General features: G+C 39.6%; 2 protein-coding genes across 2 annotated transcripts; both read left to right on the top strand.

The window, feature by feature from the left end:
• Positions 1–2,857: 2,857 nt before the first annotated feature.
• LOC311135636 (lens fiber membrane intrinsic protein-like) lies at positions 2,858–11,232 on the top strand (the record flags this gene model as incomplete). Its single annotated transcript, XM_084169664.1, has 4 exons — positions 2,858–3,032; positions 3,531–3,680; positions 10,537–10,671; positions 11,171–11,232. The coding sequence occupies 4 exons, from the start codon at positions 2,858–2,860 to the stop codon at positions 11,230–11,232; spliced, it is 522 nt and encodes a 173-aa protein (XP_084025790.1).
• Positions 11,233–14,683: 3,451 nt separating this feature from the next.
• Positions 14,684–15,932, top strand: LOC311135579 (brain-specific homeobox protein homolog; the record flags this gene model as incomplete). The annotated part of the gene is made up of 3 exons (XM_084169589.1): positions 14,684–14,936; positions 15,399–15,589; positions 15,690–15,932. 3 exons carry the CDS (start codon positions 14,684–14,686, stop codon positions 15,930–15,932), a joined length of 687 nt encoding a protein of 228 aa, XP_084025715.1.
• Positions 15,933–25,768: the final 9,836 nt, after the last annotated feature.

Genomic DNA, 25,768 nt, shown 5'->3' with positions numbered 1-25,768 from the left:
CTAGCTAGTTTGTGTTTGTTTGTAATCTCTCATGATGGTGAATGATACAGAGGAAATGTGCTTTGATGCTGGGGGCAGTTTGTATCTTTTCGATGCAGAGTTACCGGATTATTTATTGATTCTCTCACTTGGGGAGAGCTTCAGTGGTTGAGGAGAGCGATATAGCAATCTGATGCTTTTTCTCTTCTTTTTAAGAGTACAATTTAAAGAAATGTGCATTAAAGGCACAGTGCAGTCAAAAACATGATTTTCCTGTGTTTTATATACATTTCCACAATATGAGGTTGGAATGATACTGTGAAGTTGTGAAAATTGTGATAATGCCCTTTTAGTGTAAGAGCTGTTTGAAAAGACCGCCTGAAATGTCAGCCTGTTTTGGTGGGATGGAGTTTTGGCCTTCCATGTTATGAACACCAGGCAGTAAATTACTTAATGAATAGATCAATAAGAAAGAGAGTTCCAAACCTCTCTGCCAATAACAGCTAGTTATCAGGCTGACACTTGGCCACAAGTGGATCTTCCAGCATGACAATAACCCCAAACACTAATCAAAATGGGTTTGAATTGAAGAGGGTAGTCCATAAGCACAGAAGAAGGATATCAAGGATCTGGAAAGATTCTGTATTGGTCTAAATCAAATCAAATCAAATGTTATTTGTCACATACGCCGAATACAACAGATGTAGACCTTACAGTTAAATGCTTACTTACAAGCCCTTAACCAACAATGCAGTTTTAAGAAATATATATATTTTTTAAATTAAAAATACAATATAAAATAATACGAAATAAAAGTAACAAATTATTTTAAGATCCCTCCCAACGTGTTATCCAAACTCACTTTTGAAAAAGGTTCAGCGTCATTATCCCGGCAAGGGAAAGGTGCTAGTGTATTTGACCCCTATCTTCTTTTGATATTTTTGTATTACTTGTTAAACAAAATCTCTTTCTCTAAGCAATTGTATTAGTATAAAATAATATAATATCCCAATTTGTTTAGCATACAATATAGCTCAGTATTTGTATCATTTATTTTATAGTCTTTTTGGCTCATCTTAATCAAGGATGCAAATAATTAGAACCGATCATGGGAAACTCTCCTATAGAGTATGTCTGGAAATTGTGAGTATGCCTCACAAAAGGATATGAGTACCTCTTACAGCTTGTATCTATAAACAAATACCTTTTAATAAAAAATGGGACAAGGAAAGACTCAGAAAATAATAATTGGGAGAATATTTGCTAAATTTCCTGTGACTTTGTTTGTTTTGGAAATTAAAATAAGCACTACTGGTTGAGGCAGAGTCTCTGATTTAACGCCTGGCCTGCTCTCCACTATAGCTGCTTCAGCCCTTCACTTTCAATCGAAACCATCCAGTCATCAGTATTACTTCAACCTGCCAGCTTTAGACATTTCTGTTTTTTCAGCAGATTCCCAAACGACAAAACTAGTCCCCGCTGATTGGCTAGCTCTCCGCCGGTCCCTTTGTCTGCCCTCTCCGTTTGTTCTATCCCCCATTTCCCTATTCACCGACTCAAACGTTAGCGCTATTAGCCTGCTGGAAATCTGCCTGTCTTGGCATTATAGGGGCCTTGTTGTATTTTGTCAGGCAACCCGACTTTAATACAGAGTCACTTAGTCTTCATAAAAGGGGTCAATAAAGGTAAGCTCGTCAGCGTGTGGTTGAATTGATGCAATAATGACATCTTGGAAATAATTATTTGGTGTGTTTATGTGTGACAGTCAAGCTCTAATTCTTTCCAGTATAAATGTAGACTTATATTCTAAATATTCAAATTAATGACTATACAACATAAGTTAATGAATATATAAATGTACATGTTGATATCACCAACTTGCATTGATAAAATCGGCACATGCTATCTGCTGTATTGGAAAAATAGCAATAAAATAATTTGTGTTTGGGAATATTCTGGTTATTGAACCACTGTGAGAAATATTTACCAGATGTTTAGCCTATAGAATCAGTTACAGACCTTTGTAAAATCCCCACCAAATTATTAACAGCCATTTTTTTGGTGTAAATGGGGTATGGATGGAATAGTAGGGTATGGTGGACTTAATCCATATGAGTGACACCAAAAACAACTAGGTTGCCCTCTTCTGGCAAGTGTAAAACTGAGATCTGATTGATAGGAGTATCTATGGCAAATTAGGTTCTGCTCTCACAGTAAGAGGAAACGTGGAGCTGTATTTGAGAGGGATGACAAATTTAATGTCAATGTATTTTACAAATTCTACTAATAAAACAACAATACATAGAGCCACAAAATAATCTGCATTAAAATGTGGATATACTATATTTGCAAGGTTTATAAAAAATATTTTACCTGACATAACCTGCCATGTAAATCTATTGAATTTGAAATAAATGGGGAAACTTAAATGAGAACGAACAGGGTTTGGTAGAAGATATTGTTTTCAGGTGGAACAAGTAGACAATACATGTATCAAATATCAAAGTTATCCTGGGCAGATGCCCTGAGTGAAGCTCGATAATATAAAAGGTGCCTGTGAGGGCCCATCCTTTCCCACTGATCTCCCAGAGAACAAAGTGGACCTCATAGTAGACCCATGCCTGCGACCCCTCGGCTCAATCCAGTGGAAATTATGTGTACATTACAATGCAATTACCGACACTTTGGCCCTCTCTCCCTCAAGTGCGTGTGTATGTTGAGAGGGGGCCGCAGCTGACCCCCGTAGGCAAAGTGACCTCATACTCATCAGTGTGTGTGTGTGTGTGTGTGTGTGTGTGTGTGTGTGTGTGTGTGTGTGTGTGTGTGTGTGTGTGTGTGTTCACGTGTGTGCATTTGTGTGTCTGTCTGCAGGTGCAGGATGTACAGCTTCATGGGCGGAGGGCTGTTCTGTGCAGGCGTGGGGAACATCCTCCTGATTGTTTCCACGGCAACCGATTATTGGATTCAGTACCGGCACTCCAACAACTACATGCATCAGGGCCTGTGGCGGTACTGCATGCCGGGGAAATGCTTCACACACAACGACAGTATTGGTGAGGACTATGGCCAGTGCACACAATGCTGTCATAACACTGTCATAACACTGTCATAACACCCAACACATGTCATAACTGTTCATAACAAGCCCTAACAAATGTATGAGAGGTGCAATTTTCATTTTATGTGCCATGTCAGTGGTACAGCTCATCACTTAAGAATCACGATATGTTGTGATCGAAGCTATGTCAATCACACCACAGCTGTTTATAAAAAGGCAAAGTCCAGGAAGCAAGGTGTAACCCGAAAACCCCCAGAAAGGATTGATTAGAACTTCCATTGACTACAACCATTTTAATTGGTGATTTTGGCACAAAATAGTTATTATCCTAGTCACAGCATGAGCATCAAGGCATGCTTTCCATAATAAGATTCATATTTGCCAAGCACAATCCAAATGTGTTATCAATATGGGTAGTTTGTCAGGTCAGAACAGGCCAGGGTCAGCCTCTCTTGTACACTGACAACCCCTGTTAACCTTTGACCCCCTGCAGCCCACTTGGACGCCACCCGAGCACTCATGATCCTCTCCCTCTTGGCCTGTTTCATTGGCATCATCATTGGCATCATGGCCTTCATCCACTACTCGTCCTTCGACAGGTTTGACAAAACCTTTGCTGCAGGCATATTGTTCTTCATCTCATGTAAGTTCGGTTAATTTACTTATTTTCACTTATTTTACACATTTTACTGCTTGATTTTCTTTCCATGTCAACTGTTGTAACTGTATGAGAAGTGATGTAATGTTGTTGTCCTTATTTTATGATCTATGCAGTACTTTGTTGGATGATGAATACAATTTTAGTTAAGATTATGTCTTTTCAAAGATTTTGTTAATCGAATGGTATCAAATTGTTTTTATGAACCACTTAACTTAAACCCAACACAGGCTAAATTAATAATGATGTTATTTGGTTTAAATCTGTTTCTGGTTGAAGCAACGTCATGACTATAAAAAGCAACTATTTTGGTTGTTATCTGGGTAGTTTTGTCCACTATGCAAAATCTCATAAATTTGGTGTAATTTATTTTTACTTTTATTATGGTTGCCTAAATGATACGTAAAAATAAATAAAAATTATATCAGTATACAGTGAGGGAAAAACATATTTGATCCCCTGCTGATTTTGTATGTTTGCCCACTGACAAAGAAATAATCAGTGTATAATTTTAATGGTAGGTTTATTTGAACAGTGAGAGGCAGAATAACAACAAAAAACTCCAGAAAAACGCATGTCAAAAATGTTATAAATTGATTTGCATTTTAATGAGGGAAATAAGTATTTGACTCCCTCTCAATCAGAAAGGTTTTTGGCTCCCAGGTGTCTTTTATACAGGTAACGAGCTGAGATTAGGAGCACACTCGTAAAGGGAGTGCTCCTAATCTCAGTTTGTTACCTGTATAAAAGACACCTGTCCACAGAAGCAATCAATCAATCAGATTCCAAACTCTCCACCATGGCCAATACCAAAGAGCTCTCCAAGGATGTCAGGGACAAGATTGTAGACCTACACAAGGCTGGAATGGGCTACAAGACCATCGCCAAGCAGCTTGGTGAGAAGGTGACAACAGTTGTTGCGATTATTCGCAAATGGAAGAAACACAAAATAACTGTCAATGTCCCTCGGCCTGGGGCTCCATGCAAGATCTCACCTCGTGGAGTTGCAATGATCATGAGAACAGTGAGGAATCAGCCCAGAACTACATGGGAGGATCTTGTCAATGATCTCAAGGCAGCTGGGACCATAGTCACCAAGAAAACAATTGGTAACACACTACGCCGTGAAGGACTGAAATCCTGCAGCGCCCGCAAGGTCCCCCTGCTCAAGAAAGCACATATACAGGCCCGTCTGAAGTTTGCCAATGAACATCTGAATGATTCAGAGGAGAACTGGGTGAAAGTGTTGTGGTAGACCAAAATAGAGCTCTTTGCCATCAACTCAACTCGCTGTGTTTGGAGGAGGAGGAATGCTGCCTATGACCCCAAGAACACCATCCCCACTGTCAAACATGGAGGTGGAAACATTATGCTTTGGGGGTGTTTTTCTGCTAGGGGACAGGACAACTTCACCGCATCAAAGGGACGATGGATGGGGCCATGTACCGTCAAATTTTGGGTGAGAACCTCCTTCCCTCAACCAGGGCATTGAAAATGGGTCGTGGATGGGTATTCCAGCATGACAATGACCCAAAACACACGGCCAAGGCAACAAAGGAGTGGCTCAAGAAGAAGCACATTAAGGTCCTGGAGTGGCCTAGCCAGTCTCCAGACCTTAATCCCATAGAAAATCTGTGGAGGGAGCTGAAGGTTCGAGTTGCCAAACGTCAGCCTCGAAACCTTAATGACTTGGAGAAGATCTGCAAGAGGAGTAGGACAAAATCCCTCCTGAGATGTGTGCAAACCTGGTGGCCAACTACAAGAAACGTCTGACCTCTGTGATTGCCAACAAGGGTTTTGCCACCAAGTACTAAGTCATGTTTTGCAGAGGGGTCAAATGCTTATTTCCCTTATTAAAATGCAAATCAATTTATAACATTTTTGACATGCGTTTTTCTGGATTTTTTTGTTGTAATTCTGTCTCTCACTGTTCAATTAAACCTACCATTAAAATTATAGACTGATCATGTCTTTGTCAGTGGGCAAACGTACAAAATCAGCAGGGGATCAAATACTTTTTTCCCTCACTGTACTACCAGACCATGACGTCATAGCCAGACCATTACATTGTGATGTATTTGCAGGAACATGCATCCCAGACATGCTAAACTCTCACCATTACCAATAACAAGGGAGGTTAGCATTTTTGGGGGGAGTATGATATTTATGCCTAACTTTCTCAATCATAATTATTCATTTAGGATTATCCATAATTATGGTAGCAGCCACATTAATGTAGAAGTGTTCCGAAATATATTATATTCTTATTTACAATAAAAGTGTCTCCAAAATGGCACAATACATTATTTACCATTAATTTCTATTGGGCACAGAATAATCTGAAACACAACCAAAACCAACTGCAAATGCATCCAACAGGTTTGTAGAGTCACAAGCTTGATGTAGTCATACCAAATACTAAATTTTTGACTACTTTAATACAGTGCCTTCAGAAAGTATTCAAACCTCTTAACTTGTGTTGTGTTACAGCCTGAATTAAAAATGGATTAAATTGATTTTATTTCTCACCCATCTACACATAACGACAAAGTGAAAACATGTTTTTAGAAATTGTTGCACATTTAATGAAAATGAAATGCAGAAATCTCATTGACATAAGTATTCACACCCCTGAGCCAATACTTTGTAGAAGCACCTTTGGCAGTGATTACAGCGGTGAGTCTTTCTGGGTAAGTCTCTAAGAGCTTTCCACACCTGGATTGTGCAACACTTTATTATTTTCTAAATTATTCAAGCTCTCTCAAATTGGATGTTGATCATTGCTAGACAACCATTTTCAGGTCTTGCAATAGATTTTCAATTAGATTTAAGTCAAAACTGTAACTTGGCCATTCAGGAACATTCACTGTATTCTTGGTAAGAAACTCCAGTGTAGATTTTGTCTTGTGTTTTAGGTTATTGTCTTGCTGAAAGGTGAATTAATCTCCTAGTGTCTGGTGGAAAGCAGACTGAACCAGGTTTTCCTCTAGGATTTTGCCTGTGCAAAATTCCGTTCCATCTTTTTTTGTCCTGAAAGACTCCCCAGTCCTTAACAATTACAAGCATACCGATAATATGACGCAGCCACCACTATGTTTGAAAATATGGAGAGCGGTACTCAGTAATGTGTTGTATTGGATTTGCCCCAAACATACCACTTTGTATTCAGGACAAAAAGTGAATTGCTTAGCCACATTTTTTGCAGTATTACTTAAGTGCCTTGTTGCAAACAGGATGCATGTTTTGGAATATTTGTATTCTGTACAAACTTCCTTATTTTCACTTTGTCAATTAGGTTAGTACTGTGGAGTAACTACAATGTTGTAGATCCATCCTCCATTTTCTCCTATAACAGCCACTCCCTCATGGTGAAATCCCTGAGCGGTTTCCTTCCTCTACGGCAATTGAGTTAGGAAGGATGTCTGTATCTTTGTGGTGACTGGGTGTATTGATACACCATCCAAAGTGTAATTAATAACTTCCCCATGCTCAATGGGATATTCAATGTTTTTTTGTTTTTTTTTACCGATCTACCAATAGGTGCCCTGGTCTTTGTGGTTGAATCTGTGTTTTAAATTCACATTTCGACTGAGGGACCGTACAGATAATTGCATGTGTGGGGTACAGAGATGAGGTAGTCATTCAAAAATCATGTTAAATACTATTATTGCACACAGAGTGAGTCCATGCAACTTATGTGACTTATTAAGCAAATTTTGGTAACACTTTATTTCACACCTAGCGTCATAACACGTTATGGTACGGTCATAACCATGTCATAATATGTCATTACAGCTGACAAAACTTGACATTACCTGTCATAATATTGTGATATCACTGTCATGACACATATATTTAGACCTGTTGTGACATATATTGCATTATTTTATGGCTGGTTATGACACCTAAAGAGAGTGTCAAAACCCACAAAACCTACCACACAAGGCAAACCATTCCATTACACCATAGCCTACTTGTAAACAGTTTGATTGTTATATAAAATTTTCTGAAATGTACCATATTAAATTATCATTGTAATTGCGCACACATTGATGTCAGACATGCACCTACCCCAATGCTCTGTTGCTGATGACTGGGATGAATGCAGGAGCTGATTTCAGGAGCAGGACAAGACACCCTCTTTGTGACTGATGACTGACATAAGGGCATGTACATGATAGGCCTATCTGGCTTATGATGGTCATAATGCTTCTTGACAGTGTCATAAAGAGTATTTTCTTAGTCCAAGTCAAATAACAGAGGATGGTCATAATGCTTCATGACAGTGTCATAAAGTATATTTTCTTAGTCCAAGTAAAGTGACACAGGATGGTCATAATGCTTCATGATGACAGTGTCACACAATTTATCCAAAGTGTGGTTAGAAAAACAACAACAACAACGTTCCTGGCAGACATCTCAGCTTGGATGTCAGCCTACCACATTAAGCTTAACCTCAACAAAACAGAGCTGCTCTTCCTCCGGGGAAGGCCTGCTCGCTCCAAGATCTCTCCATCACAGTTGACAACTCCATGGCGACCCCCTCCCAGAGTGAAAAAAACCTTGGCATGACCCTGGACAATACCCTGTCGTTTTCTGCAAACATCAAATCAGTGACTCGCTCCTGCAGGTTCATGCTCTACAACATCCATAGAGTACGACCTTTCCTCACACAGGAAGTGGCGCAGGTCCTAAACCAGGCACTTGTCATCTCCCGTCTAGACTACTGCAACTCTCTGTTGGCTGGGCTCCCTGCTTGTGCCATCAAACCCCTGCAACTTATCCAGAATGCCGCAGCCGCCCTGGTGTTCAAACTTCCTAAGTTCTCAGGACACTCCACTGGCTTCCAGTCGAAGCTCGCATCATCTTCAAGACCCTGGTGCTTGCCTACGGCGCAGCAAAGGGAACTACCCCTCCTTACCTTAAGGCTATGCTCAAACCCTACATCCCAACCCGAGCACGTTTCGTCACTTCTGGTCTCTTTGCCCTCCCACACCTACAGGAGGGCAACTCCCATTCAGCCCAGTCAAAGCTCTTCTGTGTCCTGGCACCCCAATGGTGGAACAAGCTTCCCCTTAAAGTAAGGACAGCAGAGTCCCTGCCCATCTTCCAAAACGTCTGAAACCCTACCTCTTAAATAACTCTCACAGCACCCCCGTTAGATACACATTTAATAAAAAGTAACCCTCTAAAATACAGCGTGGTTCATATGTACTCAAGTAAATACACTTAATACGAGCCATCGTTTGTCAAAAAATAAATAAAACCACTTAAGAGCCAAAACATTTTAACGAAAACACATTTTATCCGAGACGTCATCTTGCCTCATTGACTTACATACAAAGTTAGCTAGCTTACTTTGGCTACATTCATATGAAGGGGAAAATATCACTCCTTTTTCACTGTCAAAACACTTAAATTATCCATCAAAATGACAAGAAAATTCATCACAGTTCAAATAAACATGTTGTCGCTAGATTTAAATGACAAAACCATGCTTACAAACCTGAAAACAGGAAGGAGACACAGACAATTTAACATTTTCCACTGGGCTTCTCTTCTCTTCTTCCAACATATGAGGCACGTGCCTGCAGCTAACAGTTCGAAAGTCTCCCCCTAGTGGTAGCGCTAAGTATACATGCATATTAAATCAAAACCATGGAGGACTACAATAATATTGTTGTGAACAAACAAACGTTGATCCCAAAATATGGAATAAAAATAAATAAAAAACATAGTTCCACTTTGACATTATGGGGTATTATGTGCAGGCCAGTGACTAAAAAAAACATAATTTAATCTATTTTTAATTCAGGCTGTAACTCGACAAAATGTGGAAAACGTCAAGGGGTGTGAATACTTTCTGAAGGCACTGTAAGTGAATTTGTCAAAATACTTTGGTTCCCTAAAATGGAAGGACTATGTACAAAAAGTGCTGTAAGTTCTAAACGGTTCACCCCATATGGATGAAAATACCCTCAAATTAAATCTGACAGTCTGTATCATTTCAAATCAAGTATTGGAGTACAAAACAACAAAAAATGTGTCACTGCCCATGGGGGTTGCCCCAAACATACTCACTTTTTTATTTTACCGGGCAAGTCAGTTAAGAACAAATTCTTATTTACAATGACGGCCTACACCGGCCAAACCCGGACGACGCTGGATCAATTGTGCGCCACCCTATGGGACTCCCAATCACGGCCGGTTGTGATACAGCCTGGAATCGAACCAGGGGGTCTGTAGTGACGCCTCAAGCACTGAGATGCAGTGCCTTAGACCACTGCATCACTTGGGTGCTACTTTATCAAAAACGGATAAAAATATGTATTTCTAATCAAGTGAATTATTTATCTTTAGGCTCCCCCATGGTATATATACAAATGTTTATATATCCAACTTCATTAGATTATATATAACTTTTTCTAAATGACAAATATAAGATCAATGTACCTCAACATAATTTTGTTGGAGTGACTTACCAAGTTGAAATGAGACAGATTAAATGTTTAGTTGAGCAAAAGTAGTGGTAGCCAGGGAAAGTGTTAAACAAATTTTGGTGACATAAAGTGGTTTCTGTGGGAATTACAGGCAGGGGAGTTTAACCCAGGGCCTCCCCCACTGCAATCTCTTCACTAAATGATTGTGCATAATTGTGTATCAGTGTGGTGAAATTCATCAGCATCCATTGACGACACAATTTGACAGATTTCCATGTTAAAACCTAAAGCATGAAACTATTTTAAGAATCAAAGAAATGCAAAAACATGGATGCCTGTGGATGCCATCATCGAATGATGTGATGTTGCAGTAAGTAGTTTGCTCTCCCCTTTCTCTCCAGGCTTTTTCGTGTTGCTAGCAATGGCAGTGTACACTGGTGTGACGATTAATTACTATGGTAAACGCTATGGCAACTGGAGGTTCTCCTGGTCCTACATCATCGGCTGGGTGTCAGTGGTGCTAACCTTCTTTTCAGGTAAAACCAAGACATCACTGGTCACACTCCCCACATAACATTCAGTTGTGAACAAATGTTTTATTTAAGCAAATGTATTATTAATAGTCAATCCAGGGCCCATATTCACAAAGTGTCTCAGAGCAAATGACTGCTGATATAGGATCAGGTTTGCCCTTTAATCATAATGAATAAAGGGGGCTGATCCTAAATCAGCACTCCTACTCTGAGACGCTTTGTGAATACGGCCCAGGAGTATTATAAAGGAACATTATATTTTTCGTATATTTATTTAACCTTTATTCACCCAGGTAATTCACGTATACTACATTGATTCAAGCCTGAATATGTACAGCTCCTAGTTACTTTAACATGCTTCAATCTCCTTCCTTGCTTTTTTGGAATATATAATTTTTAATGGCAGCTGAATTGTGTTTTATATCGTTTTGGTCTAGGTACTTCTATTTATGTGTGTGTGCGCACAAGTACAACATGATGTCTTTGTCTTTTTTTTATAAAGGTATATTCTATATGTGTGCCTATCGGATGCACGAATGCCCCAGGAACTCAAACTCTCACTAGAAGACTTCAGAAATGATCATCAATATCTTATGATATTGAGAGCCACTGACTTGTGGCTGTTCCCTGAATTTGAAAGTCAAGATGGATCAACCCACTATTTACTTTTGGAACATGGATTACATAATTTTAAATGATATGAATAAAGGACGTTGGGGGTAAACCTGTCTCCTTTTCAATTATTAAATGCTTGTTCTTTTATATTTGCACTGGGCCCATTTTTACACGTCAGACATATTGCCCATTTTGACTCTACAGGTCTGATATGCTATATACAGACAAACTAACCCAGATCTGGTCAAGTTAAGGGATCCAAGTACCTAAAAGAAAATGTGACAGATGCACTCTCTCCAGGTATGACAATCCATATTGTGGAATAGCTATAACAACCTAGTTAGCGCTTTAGCAGAGTTGGGGAGGCATCAAGAAATTATACAACACTACTGTCCAGGGTCAGCCTACAGCAGAAAAGCATAGTCTTTTTCATTTGTATATCTTTCAAATTATTTTAGTATAGTATGTATGGGATGCACAATAAGTTGCTATGTTGAACTATGTAAAAATAAAAAATAAATGATGTATGTTATTTGGATCATACACCAATGTTTTGTTCTTGTGGCAGGCATTATTGTACAACATGATTAATTATATTTTGTCCAGACTAACAGGATTAGTTAAGTGGAAGACCCAGATGTAATATAGGTTTACAAGGAAACCAAATATATTGCATGCAAAATGATATAATGGTGCCAGGTAGACATATTCGCAAAACACAAAGGCAGCCCAGTTCCGATAATTTTTCCACTACTTGATCTATTGACCAACCAGATCAGCTCTTTTGCCAATAATTGGGCAAAATATCAGAATTTGGTTGCCTGTGTAAAGGCAGCCATATTGTGTGTGGAATTTGTGTCAAGATGTCACTTCGATTGGTTAAACATCGACTGGAGTTAATTGACGGATGTCAGACATTTTTAGGCCAGCGTTTCTCAAACTCAAACCTGGGGACCCCAAGGGGGTGCACATTTAGTTTTTTGCCCTAGCACTACACAGCTGATTCAAATAGTCAAAGCTTGAGGAAGAGTTGAATATTTGAATCAGCTGTGTAGTGCTAGGGCAAAAACCATTATGTGCACCCCTTGGGGTCCCCAGCACCGAGTTTGAGAAACGCTGGTTTAGGCCTATAGGACCATGTTTTGAGATAAAGGTGTTCGAAAAATTGCCACATATTAAAATTAATATGACATAACATTGTCCTCCGGTATTGCACAATCAAGCTTGTTATTGATGCCAAAAAGTCACTGAAACCTAATGATCTAATAGAACATATGCATTTGCCCGCGCCACTTGTGCGTGATGGTAAACCCTTACACAAAACAAAGATGAATAGCAACAACAACAAAAACTGCTTATTTCCACTAGATTGAATTTGATTTCACTTGTTACCAGATCAATAAATATAGTAACTGCTAAGAAAGACCCGTCGTCTTTGAAGCTAACCGACGTATTACCAAATGCAATGCTGCAAGCCTCTTATCGAACGAAAATAATACGCCACTTACTTTAGAGTGACGCAATGGCTCCCAGGCACCACATTTTACTTGATGAAATTGGCTGTTAGAAGCCGCTTAACCCCACCTTAAGAACGGAACGGATCCTATTGACTATCCGTGCAAAGACGATGTAATTGCCATTTGTTCATTTACTTTCTAATTTTCATCTAAAAGCAACTAGTTACCCTGATGTTCCTTTAAGGCTTGAGGAGGTGCACGTGCATCTGAGGTCTTCTCAATTTAGTCCATAATTTAGCTGGAAAGACTTTGACATTTAAAATACTAGGCCTAATATGCTTTGCAAGTTTTTTTCAGACAGATAATTTGTTCTATAGGCCAATTAAACAAATGTTAATACAAATAGTCTTCTACAGATAGGCAATATGTAAAAAATAAAAAAATGGCATCAAGAGCATTACCAAAGTGAGCTAAGCCCTTCAAGTCATGTTATATTTACATCACTTCATTCGTCTGTTCACTCTTCCATTTCACTAATTCAACTATCTTATTGTGTGGTTGCCATAAAAGTATACTCTATGACGTATGGACTCTGTGCTCAGAGAAATAAACACAAACTCAAACAGTGTCTCAAGCTGTCACATTTCCAAGTTCTTTAAACTGGTGCTAAATTATATTTGGAGTCATTTGCAAGGTCCACATCCATTTTCCTTATACAAGCTCATGCATATGGAGGACATGTTTTAGATTTGGCGCAGTAATGCACTTTCTTGAGTAATTGAATTCAGTAATTAATTTGTTCTGCCTACCTGATCAAATGGAAATCCTGTCCTCGCGCCCAAGGATTACTACTTCCGCTCTAACATCTCCCCTAATTGCCTAATAGCATTGCAGCGAGAATTCTGCCTGCATTAATACACTTTCACATTAGCCAGCGTGATTGGAAATGTGATGACAACACGATATCAACAAATTAAGGCTTCCGTCGCCTAAATGGCGCAGGAGCACCACTTGTACTCTCCCAGATTTTAATACCAACAATTACAGCCAATTCAGGGCGGAATTAGCAAGTACACCTGTCATCCCCCGCATCAGCGAACCGGGGGATGACTAAGAAAATATAGTAGGAGACAGACAGCCTACTAGGGATTAGGGAAACAACAGGTAGGAACTGTTGCACAAAAAAATCTATATGCTATTCAGATCAGTAAATGTTCGTTTTCTGTCGTATATTTGGGGATGCCAACAGCAATCTCACCTATTGAGGTAATTTAAAAATTATAAAATATTCAACATGTAGAAAGTGAAACGTTATACAAATCACCTCCAGTTGTTAATCATTGGTGTTGCCTAATTGTGTGGCCTATGCCTTGTTATAAACGTTGATGTTGTTTATAAATGTAAATGTAAAATAAACAGGCTTAAAATTGCACCACAGGTGATCTGACAATATAAATAATAGTCGAACGGCCTAAAATAGTCGGAAATGTGTCTATAGTTTATACTCTAATTTCACTGGAAAAGGGGCGAATGAAAGCAAGTTTGATTGAGGTGCAGCAGGGAACGACTGCAGGGCTCCGGCGTGAAGCCTGTTTCAGCACCATGGCGAGCGACCCTCCCTCTCCGTCGTCACCACCATTAATCCATACGCAACTAATTCCATTCTCCGCCCAACCGGCGTGCTATTGGCTGATTACAAATCAATTTTATAATTTGCCACAGTTGCTCCACTTGGATAAATAGTAATCTACCTCCCTCTGAATAAATAGTAGGCTAATCTACCTGGCACCACTCACTGGCTGCCACACAGACGACAATTCTAGCGTTTGAGACTGAGGAGACGGAGGCAAGAAGTTTAGTGCTACCCTTCCCTGGTTTATTAGGGTGCACATAGCATCAACACCACACGGACTCCATTTTGAAGGTGTTTTCAGAGATATAAGATGAATCTGAACTACACGTCCCCCGTGCCTCAGATGCCAGCCCAGAGGTCAACGTCGTTCTTCATCGAAGATATTTTATTACACAAACCCAAGCCCATGAGAGAGGTATTCCACTTGCCGTTCTCAAGCTCTCTGGCTTCCCGGATGCCTCTCCTAGAATATGGATACCCACTTATGCCCACTCCGATACTAGCGCCTCACCCGCACCATCATCTACACAAGCCGGACCATCACCAGTATTTCTTCACTTCTGGTAAGTAGGAAGGTAATGGATTGGTTCATGCTTTCAATGAAGCGAAGGCTGTCAGAGAGTGCAAGGACAGTTAAGACAACTTTGACATTTCATTAGGCCTATAATGATTCCAAAAGGATGTTATTTCATAATGTTGGTGCATGTATAATTTCCATTTTAGTAGCTTACCAATCTTAATAGCCTGACAAAACGATGGAGTTGTCTCGGGCTTTTTGCAACAGGTACATTGGCCTTTTCGCGTGTAAAAGTTGGTACAAAAAAAATCCAACTCAATCAGAAAATAAAAATCCTACTCCATTATATAATGGTGTGCTAAATATAACGAGGCCTAAAGTAATATTCTACAGTGTGAAGAAATTGCATGGAGTATATTTAATTTAACTTAAAACAATTAAACTGTTAATATAATTGTAAAAGTTGTGTTGAACATTTGATTTTGAATGCCTTATATATATTTCACAGGGATGCAAATGCCGGGGTTATTTCAGCATCATCCGGAGTTACCCGGCAAGCATTGCAGACGCAGGAAGGCGAGAACGGTCTTCTCGGATTCGCAACTATCTGGTCTGGAAAAGAGATTTGAGATACAACGGTACCTATCCACACCAGAACGAGTGGAGTTGGCAACAGCGTTAAGTCTCTCGGAAACCCAGGTAAGAAACCTAAACTACATCACACTATCATCATACCTTTCGGGATGGTCGCATTGTGCTGCAAAGCAAGTTTATGAAATATTCCACCTTTGTCACACAGGTGAAAACATGGTTTCAAAACAGAAGGATGAAGCATAAAAAGCAACTGAGGAAAACACAAGACGACCAGAAAAATCCGAATGACTTAGATAGATCCATGGAGAACTCAAGTGAGAGTGAACTCAACGAAAAAAACACAGATGATGTTAACAGTGGAATCGACCCAGACTCATACATGTTAGAGGAAAATGAGGACGATGTTGATATCGAGGATGACATTTGCTCGCCAGAACGTTCACTATAGTGCAAGTGGAAAGTTGTTTTAAAAACAAATAGCCATAACCCAGTGTAAATGTCAATATTTAATTGTGTATTTTAGGCTACATATGAAATGATATATTGCTTTTTTTAAACAAATCAATGACAATAATGCAAAGTATTATTTATTCAAGCGGATATGCGTAATATGTCACACATTCCCTTTAGGCTGTCTATATTTATGTTTTCCGTGGCTGTGTAAAATGCATCATGTCAAACAACTGTACATTGGCCTACAAAATATAATCTGAAGCCATGTTCATTATTAGGATATCATTATTATTATTATTATTATTATTATTATTATTATTATTATTATTATTATTATTATTATTAATATTATCATCATCGAATCAAACAAAAAACGGACATTTTCATCTTAAGATAGTTTTTGGTGAATGTTTAAAGCCACCAGACGACTTATGCTGACCAATACAGGACCAGTTGATTATTTTGGGAGACAATCTGTCAGAAAATACATTTATATGTTCCTACTTTGATAAACAAAAACAAGTTAGCGCTTAATTTCAGCATGTCACATTTTTACCCTTTCTTTTTGCACTTTCGTTCAGGTAATCGAAATATGTTGCAGCATATGCCTTTTGAAGTGTTATTGCTTTACTATTAAAACGTGCATGATAAAAATAACTAATTGTTTAGCCTGTACCATTTATCATGTACATTTGTTGGTTTATTATCAGGCTAAGGGATTGCAGTTGCATTTTCCTATAAACTTGGATGAATTGACCAATGTTTCAATTTAATGTCATTAATACTTTAGTATTAGTTAATTATTAGTCAATAAATCAATCTTTATAGGACACTGGAGATTTAACTATCTGAATAGATATATTTTTATTTATTTGAAATAGTTTCTTGGAATACAAACTCATAATTAGATTTCGGAAGTATGCTTAAGCCTACTTTTGAAAAGCAATTATAGCCAATGATTATGTCCTGGCAGTCCGATTCTACGACCTCTTTTGTATTTTAATAATATTAATAATAATGATAATGATTTAATAAAAGCCGAATGGTAATAATAATAATGAATTATGGTTATAATAATATGTTTAAGTAGCCTATTATTTTGCATAGACCTTTCAACATTCATATAGCCTACCTTAGGCTTACAGAAAATTATCCGGCCGTATCTAGGTCAGTTGTAATAGCGTTTTACTAACATAACCCACCTTCTTGAAGAACCAGGGCCTCGTTTCCCAGTTGCGATGTAACTTAAGAATGACGATGATCGCCCCGTGTAGCTCAGTTGGTTGAGCATGGCGCTTGCAACGCCAGGGTTGTGGGTTCGATTCCCACGGGGGGCCAGTATGAAGAAAAAAAATGTATGCACTCACTAACTAAGTCGCTCTGGATAAGAGCATCTGCTAAATGACTAAAATGTAAATGTAAAAATCGTAGGCTACCCGATTCATCGTTATTTACGAGCCAACTATTGTTTCCCAAGCATGCGCGTAGAGAGAACGTTCGCTAAGTGCATCATTAGACCATGTGTCGATACTGATAGGCTCGAAAGAAAAGCAGCGCTGCTCTCGGATCAGCTTTCTCCATTCAAATCTTACCTTAACATTATAATTATTCCACATTAATGACGAAGGATCAGCTCCTAGAGAGATATTACCACCTATGGCTGCAAATATTGAGGCGGCTTATTATGCTTACCCAATAATAATGCACTAACTAACAGATGAGCACATCATTGCGCACATCTTGTCACACATCATGAAACGTATTGAGGCTAAAATTACAGACAGTAGCCTATTGGCAAAATATAATTCAATATGATTGAAATGTGAGCCTATTTATCTTTTAACGCAGTCATCTCGGTTTTCACTTGAAGCATCGTTTTATCTTTCACTTGTTTGTAACATTTGAAGCATCGTTTTATCTTTCACTTGTTTGTAACAACTGCAAATACTTTGGCAGCTTTGTATTTGTAGTCAACTTCGTTCTGAAGTTATTGCGGTCAGTCAGACAGATATAAGAATCTTGATTCCATGTTTAGTGGAGATCTTCTGTAAATAAAGTGATGCGGAAGGGCAAAAAAGCACCTAACGATGCACTTTGGCTGCTCTACGAATGGTCTGGATCACTCAAAGACGTGCGAAGGTTTTTAATTAAGAGCCACGTTACTAACAAAGGCTCTATTAAACAGCTCGGCTACTAAAGATCCATCGTAAGATGGCCCTAACGATGATCTTAACGCTATGAAGGCTCTGGGAAACGAGGCCATGGACCAGAACCACTACTACCGGAGTCACTTAGCTGTGGAGGAGATGTTAATCGGAGGCTGCCTGTTAAAGTTGCTCATGCTGTGGTAGACGCCTTGGTAGCTGGGACCCCGCTGAGTGAGGAATAAAATAAAGACTTCACCATACTAGAACAAATAGTTGTTGTATGTAACGTGGAGCAGTAGCTGTTCATAAACATTAGTGGTGTATAGTACTTAAGTAACAATAATTGAAAGTACTACTTAAGTAGTTTTTTAGGGAAATGTGCTTTACCTCACTATTTATATTTTTGACAACTTTTACTTTTACTCCACTACATTCCTAAAGAAAATAATGTACTTTCTACTCCATACATTTTCCCTGACACCCAAAAGTACTCACATTTTAAATGCTTAGCAGGACAGGAAAATTGTCTAATTCACGCACTTAAAGAGAACATCCCTGGTCATCCCTACTGCATCTGATCTGTCGGACTCACTAAACACAAATGCTTTGTTTGTAAATTATGTATGTGTGTTGGAGTGTGCCCCTGGCATTCAGTAAATTTAAAAAACAACAAAATCGTGCCTTCTGATTTGCTTAATATAAGGAATTTATATGATTTATACTTTTACTTTTACTTTTGATACTTAAGTATATTTTTGCAATTACATTTACTTTTGATACTTAAGTATATTTAAAACTAAATAATTTTTAACTTTTATAATAATAATAACTTTTACTCAAGTAGGATTTTACTGGGTGACTTTCACTTTTACTTGAGTCATTTTCTATTAAGGTATCTTTACTTTTACTCAAGTATGACAATTGGGTATTTTTTCCACCACTGATAAACATTGTCATGACTTGTATTGAACTTGAGTTAAGCTATTCTTGGTTACTGCTAGGCCTACTGGATCACCAAATGTCTTGAAAGGAGCAGTAAGAGAAGACGCGCACAAAAGGCTGATGAGGCACACTTGCACCAGTGAGGGGATTCGAATAATCTGTCCCGGGCGCACCGGGTGAAAGTTGATTGCATTCGTTTCGGAACGGGCTGCCTCTCTCTGGCCCACGGCGAAATCGGCTCAAAACAAAAGTGACGTAATTAAGCACAATGATTTATGAGTAGGATTCAGTGTTTTCACATGCAAAAGTGATTGCTTTTGATAAAAACGCTTTATCTGCCTTCCCAATGAAAACTAGTTAGAAAATTAAAACATAAGTTTTATGGAAAAGGGATGCTGTATGTTTCCGGATGATGCACCATGCTGCCTTGTTGACAACATGACCAAGCTGTGCAGATTACTGTTCGATTTGAGAAAGGCGCTCCTCCCTCACCGCTTTTGCCCGTTCACGTCAAGGGCCATAGACTGGTGCCCAGCGGCTCAGCACAATAGAATCCGCCCACTGACTCAAGCAGCCGGCTCAAAACATTGGTCTGTCACCAAAAAATTGCGTTCAATGTTAAGCTAAATGGGGACATTTGGAAAAAATTGGGATGCTAAGCAAAATGGAGACATTTGGACAGATATTTAACTCAAATAATGTGTGCACAATGTTGGTGAAATTACAAGTAAACCAACCATTGGTCTTTGCCTCTCCATGGTAGAATATGAACCGAGGCTCCAAGCTAACAAAATTTGACACCCAAGTCAGCTGATTTGTTCAGAGAATTTTATGAACATTTAGTGAATGTTGTAAAACAGATTTTTTTCCTGGAAGTAAGGAAAAATTGCAGGATAAAAGCAAGTAATTCAGTAGCCTACAGTCCAGGAATTTTGTCAACTCTTGCAACACCACTGCTACACTTGAAAACAATATGCATTGATTAATGAAATCTTAGTGTGGCCCATTAGGTCGTTAGGGGTAGCGCCCCACTTGCGATTTGATATTTTTGTATTATTAAAACTATATACACTGCTCAAAAAAATAAAGGGAACACTAAAATAACACATCCTAGATCTGAATGAATGAAATAATCTTATTAAATACTTTTTTCTTTACCTAGTTGAATGTGCTGACAACAAAATCACACAAAACTTATCAATGGAAATCAAATGTATCAACCCATGGAGGTCTGGATTTGGAGTCACCCTCAAAATTAAAGTGGAAAACCACACTACAGGCTGATCCAACTTTGATGTAATGTCCTTAAAACAAGTCAAAATGAGGCTCAGCAGTGTGTGTGGCCTCCATGTGCCTGTATGACCTCCCTACAATGCCTGGGCATGCTCCTGATGAGGTGGCGGATGGTCTCCTGAGGGATCCCCTCCCAGACCTGGACTAAAGCATCCGCCAACTCCTGGACAGTCTGTGGTGCAACGTGGCGTTGGTGGATGGAGCAAGACATGATGTCCCAGATGTGCTCAATTGGATTCAGGTCTGGGGAACGGGCGGGCCAGTCCATAGCATCAATGCCTTCCTCTTGCATGAACTGCTGACACACTCCAGCCACATGAGGTCTAGCATTGTCTTGCGTTAGGAGGAACCCATGGCCAACCGCACCAGCATATGGTCTCACAAGGGGTCTGAGGATCTCATCTCGGTACCTAATGGCAGTCAGGCTACCTCTGACGAGCACATGGAGGGCTGTGCGGCCCCCCAAATAAATGCCACCCCACACCATGACTGACCCACCGCCAAACCGGTCATGCTGGAGGATGTTGCAGGCAGCAGAACGTTCTCCACGGCGTCTCCAGACTCTGTCACGTCTGTCACATGTGCTCAGTGTGAACCTGCTTTCATCTGTGAAGAGCACAGGGCGCCAGTGGTGAATTTGCCAATCTTGGTGTTCTCTGGCAAATGCCAAACGTCCTGCACGGTGTTGGGCTGTAAGCACAACCCCCACCTGTGGACGTCGGGCCCTCATGGAGTCTGTTTCTGACCGTTTGAGCAGACACATGCACATTTGTGGCCTGCTGGAGGTCATTTTGCAGGGCTCTGCCAGTGCTCCTCCTGCTCCTCCTTGCACAAAGGCGGAGGTAGCAGTCCTGCTGCTGGGTTGTTGCCCTCCTACGGCCTCCTCCACGTCTCCTGATGTACTGGCCTGTCTCCTGGTAGCGCCTCCATGCTCTGGACACTACGCTGACAGACACAGCAAACCTTCTTGCCACAGCTCGCATTGATGTGCCATCCTGGATGAGCTGCACTACCTGAGCCACTTGTGTGGGTTGTAGACTCCGTCTCATGCTACCACTAGAGTGAAAGCACCGCCAGCATTCAAAAGTGACCAAAACATCAGCCAGGAAGCATAGGAACTGAGAAGTGGTCTGTGGTCACCACCTGCAAAACCAGTCCTTTATTGGGGGTGTCTTGCTAATTGCCTATAATTTCCACCTGATGTCTATTCCATTTGCACAACAGCATGTGACATTTATTGTCAATCAGTGTTGCTTCCTAAGTGGACAGTTTGATTTCACAGAAGTGTGATTGACTTGGAGTTACATTGTGGTGTTTAAGTGTTCCCTTTATTTTTTTGAGCAGTGTATATATATAATTCATGGATCATGTTTTAAATGCTCATACGAGTGCAGCGAATGTGTAAATTTTCCTGTTTGCAAAATATATTGTTCACAACAAGCTGTTTTGTTACTTACTACTCTGCCCCTCAGAGACTGCCAGCAAAATCACCTCCATTGGCACATAGGCTGTGCGAACACTGCTTGGATTGTTTAGCAGGATTTCATAGCATAAAATGTAACAGCACAAAGTAAATGGACTGTCCTGGAGCACTCAAATGTGCGCTCAGTCAGAACTTCTGGGTCTGTTCTAGTCTCCTCCCAATGAGTCTCTAGAGACAGATGGCTTACTGCTGCACGTGAGACTAGATCTGCTCTATCAGGTACATATGGCACTAAAGCAAAAAGCAAGTTGTAATGAACTTGTAAATAAATTATTATAACAGTCATGGAAGCCTGTCATAACAGTCATCTACATCCATCAAGAGTCAAAGGACAGTGGGATACAGTCGCTTGAATCTTCTCATCGCGGATCTGGTAGGACAAAAAGCATGAATGTGGCTGGTTAATTTGATTGTTTCCCCCATGGTGTTCATTAGGTTCTACTGTAGGTGGCAGGGCGACATTTTGGGTGGACTAAAATAGCATAAAACAGGGTGTATCACAAAGCATGATCAAATTAATTATCCAGCTACAGTAATTTTGAGAAACATTGAGAAGTAGTTTGGTAGATTTTTTGGTCAAATTAACCAGTTATCTAACTTTGATAAACAGCTGGTAGCTTGATAGCTCCAATGCCAATTTTAAGTCTTTCTAAACTAAGATCTGACTAACTCATCAATATTACGTTATTTCAGAATGAAATTTAACTGGCTAGGCATCATGCTTTGTGACATTATGTTAGCTGTCCCCAGTTGGATAATGTGTTTTCACTTATTGCATCTGCATGCTTGCTGCGTTCTCCCTGGTGCACTCGTTCGTTCGTGAGCTGGCTGCTAGTTCTAAATAGTATAATCTAATCTGTTCAAAACAGTGGCAGCATGTGCAGCAGTGGTCATTCAGTTTTTTACATACAAAAGTGAATTAGGTGTATTTATGCTGTTGTTCAAATGCACAGATCGCTTTATATATCTTCTAAAATAAACTACTGGTAGTTCAAAAACTTGGCATCATATTCTGTCATGCTGCTTTGTTGACAACCCCCCCTTTTGACAATTTTAATTTAAAACAATCACAGTAACATACTTAATTGTTACCCAGAAAGGATTTGATATTGAGATAAAAATGGCTACATTGGACCTTTAACAGAAAAGGATTTGGACAAATTAGGCAACTGGATTTGATAGCTCTTCATTGTATAATGAATGATACACAGAGATGTTACAGTAATAACACGTAGCATGCTTTAATAAAAACACAACAGTAATTGTTGGGAGTTTAAATGACAATATTGAAAATAAGTAACCACTACCCATTTTTAATTTTCTCTGAATATGATAAGAATCAGTAGGGCCTTTGGCGTATTGAATTGTTTTGTTGTTTGTACACATTCTTAGAATATACTCACCTTAGATAATACTCACCGGTAGCATGCAAACACTACCCTTTAGGCCTACAGGTGAGTAAACATAGAAATATAATGATTTCCATTTCTATTTGAGTAACTATGCCAATTTCTTCTGCTATTGCAATGAGTGCTACATTTTTCTTTAGGTATCATCTCTAGTAGAAACATACTTTCTTATCCATTTTATTTTCAGATAATGGACATTCTCCTTTTAACCCAACACCCAGAGAAGCACAAACACCCACACACACACCAAGGAGTTGCCCCTGGAGCAGATTATGAGTTAAGTGCTTTGCTCAAGGGTGCAATGGCAGGAGATGGCCTGCCACTTGCCACAAGATTTTCCTATCAGACTTGGGATTCGAACTGGCGACCCTCCGGTTGCTGGACCGCCTCTCTAACCTCTAAATCACCTGGCACACCCAAAGTAGTAGTGTAACAAGAGTGAGTGGGTGGATTCCAATCCATAGAGGTCATCCCTGAGACTATCATGGAGAAACTGGCCAGAGCACTGCTCAGGGCACCACTGGGAACACATTGGTTTGATCGGAACATAATGGAACTTCAATGGTCATCGTCCATAGCTCAGTTAGTGAAGTGTGATCATCTATAGCAGGCATGGGAAACTTTGATGGCCACAAAAAAACAGAAGTCATCATGAGGTATCAGTGTCTAGCGGGTCTGCATACCCACATCTATACCCACACATGCAGTCAAAGCCTGCCTTAGCCTTCTGGGCCCTAGCCTTTAAAAGCATGCACGCGTGTACACAAGCACGCATGCATTGCACTCTCACACACACACCATACCCACAAACACCGTACGCACGCACACACACACACGCACGCACGCACACAGGCCAAAATCATCAATACCAGCTATTATTTAACTTATTCAGTCATTTAAATGTGCACCAGGAGGCAGCTCCCCATCAATTTTGAAGGTTTGCATTAACAGGCTCATCCAAACAGGATATGCAGCACTCTCCCGCCCTTTGAAAAGCAAATCATGTCGTTTTCAAAACGTGATGCAGATTTACTGAGAAAATAAAAAGCGTTGAAGAGAATAGGCTGTGCGGAAGGTGATCAATTAAAAGATTAAGCGTTTTGCAACACATGGATGCATCTGCATTTGGGCCTAATAGCGGGGCCATCAGCTCATTTTCAGGGGCCTGCCGCTTACTTAGGCGCTCTCCTCACATCAAAGCGTGCGCGTCTACCCCGGCTATTCCAATCGGCAGAAAGGGATGCTAATTTAGCCCCCTTCATGTGTGGTGGTGAGAGACTCGTTCAATTAACTAGATTTCTATGGCAAAAGAGGGGTGGGGGGAAAGATGCAAAGAGAGTTGGTCTGGATAGGCAGCGTTACTCATTAATTCAAAAGGTCCGGTATTTATTATTACCCCCACGCATCTGAGGCTTAAACACTAAAAACACAGTGCATCAAAGACGCCATGATGGGTTAAATAGAGACTATAATCGAATTAAAATATTACATAGGAGTAAATAGCTCTTTGATAATGATCTGACGGTTCTATTAAAGAAATGGGGGGTGCTTGAGATTTGTTTTATTGGTGGGGAAATCACCACTAGTTTACGGAGCCCTAATCAGGTGGGCTTCAAAGGGTCATCTTTGTTTGACTCATTTGTATCTGTGAAGTAGAGACGGGGGGATACAGGGAGAAAATAATCAGGCACGGAACAAAAAGAGCAGATTATTTCAGATTAACAGCAGCAACCAGGTGCGTGAGAGGGTGAAAGGGGACAAATTGGAAATGTGGATAAAATGCCAACGTGTGAATTACCGACTAGTACCCCCCAAAAATTAGACAATATAGCCAGCAGCACCAAAAGCTTTCTGATTTAATGATGTATTGTTGAATTTACAAAGGATGTTTCAATGTCGAGTGCTATCAAAACAAAAAAGAGAGAAAAGGCAGAGCGCACTGTTTTTAGTGTTTCCATGATGTGTTCTTTGTCATTATGACAATAATTCAACCATTAGGTCTCTACCAATGGTGAATTGACTTGAGCAGCTGTATTAGACATTTTCAGGTCATGTGCACTCAAGTCATGACTCATGAGCAATTGTAAGGCTAAGAATATTACCAGAGAGATATTCAAGGAATTGTGGAATCATTATCAATAGCCAGAACATTATTTATCTGAAATGTGTACAAACATTATAATGTGTACAAACATTTGCATGTTATTAAAACATCAATATATTACCTTATTATCAACTTTGAGCTAAAAAAAAACACGGTTTGGGATTACAGTACCATGTTTGCCTATAGTATAAATTACAGTATGGTATAAGTACCATGTTTACCTATGGTTTAAGTGCATCAAATCATATGAACAAACGTGCAAGGTACATTGAACGACTTCATTAGTCGTAAAAACGCATTCATACAGTAAATGCTTATGTCAGCAACCATATACATACAGGCTACTCTGTAACACGCCAAACTGCAGTTTTTGACACAAGCATTAATGAACGATTGTTGCAATATTTCCCTGCTTATTCCTCCATATTGTCTATTTAGTCCATATACTGCTTT

Source organism: Coregonus lavaretus (genome assembly GCF_964263955.1).
Source record: "Coregonus lavaretus genome assembly, chromosome: 10".
In the NCBI taxonomy this organism is placed as follows: Eukaryota; Metazoa; Chordata; class Actinopteri; order Salmoniformes; family Salmonidae; genus Coregonus; species Coregonus lavaretus.
This window is presented reverse-complemented; position numbering and strand designations above follow the sequence as displayed.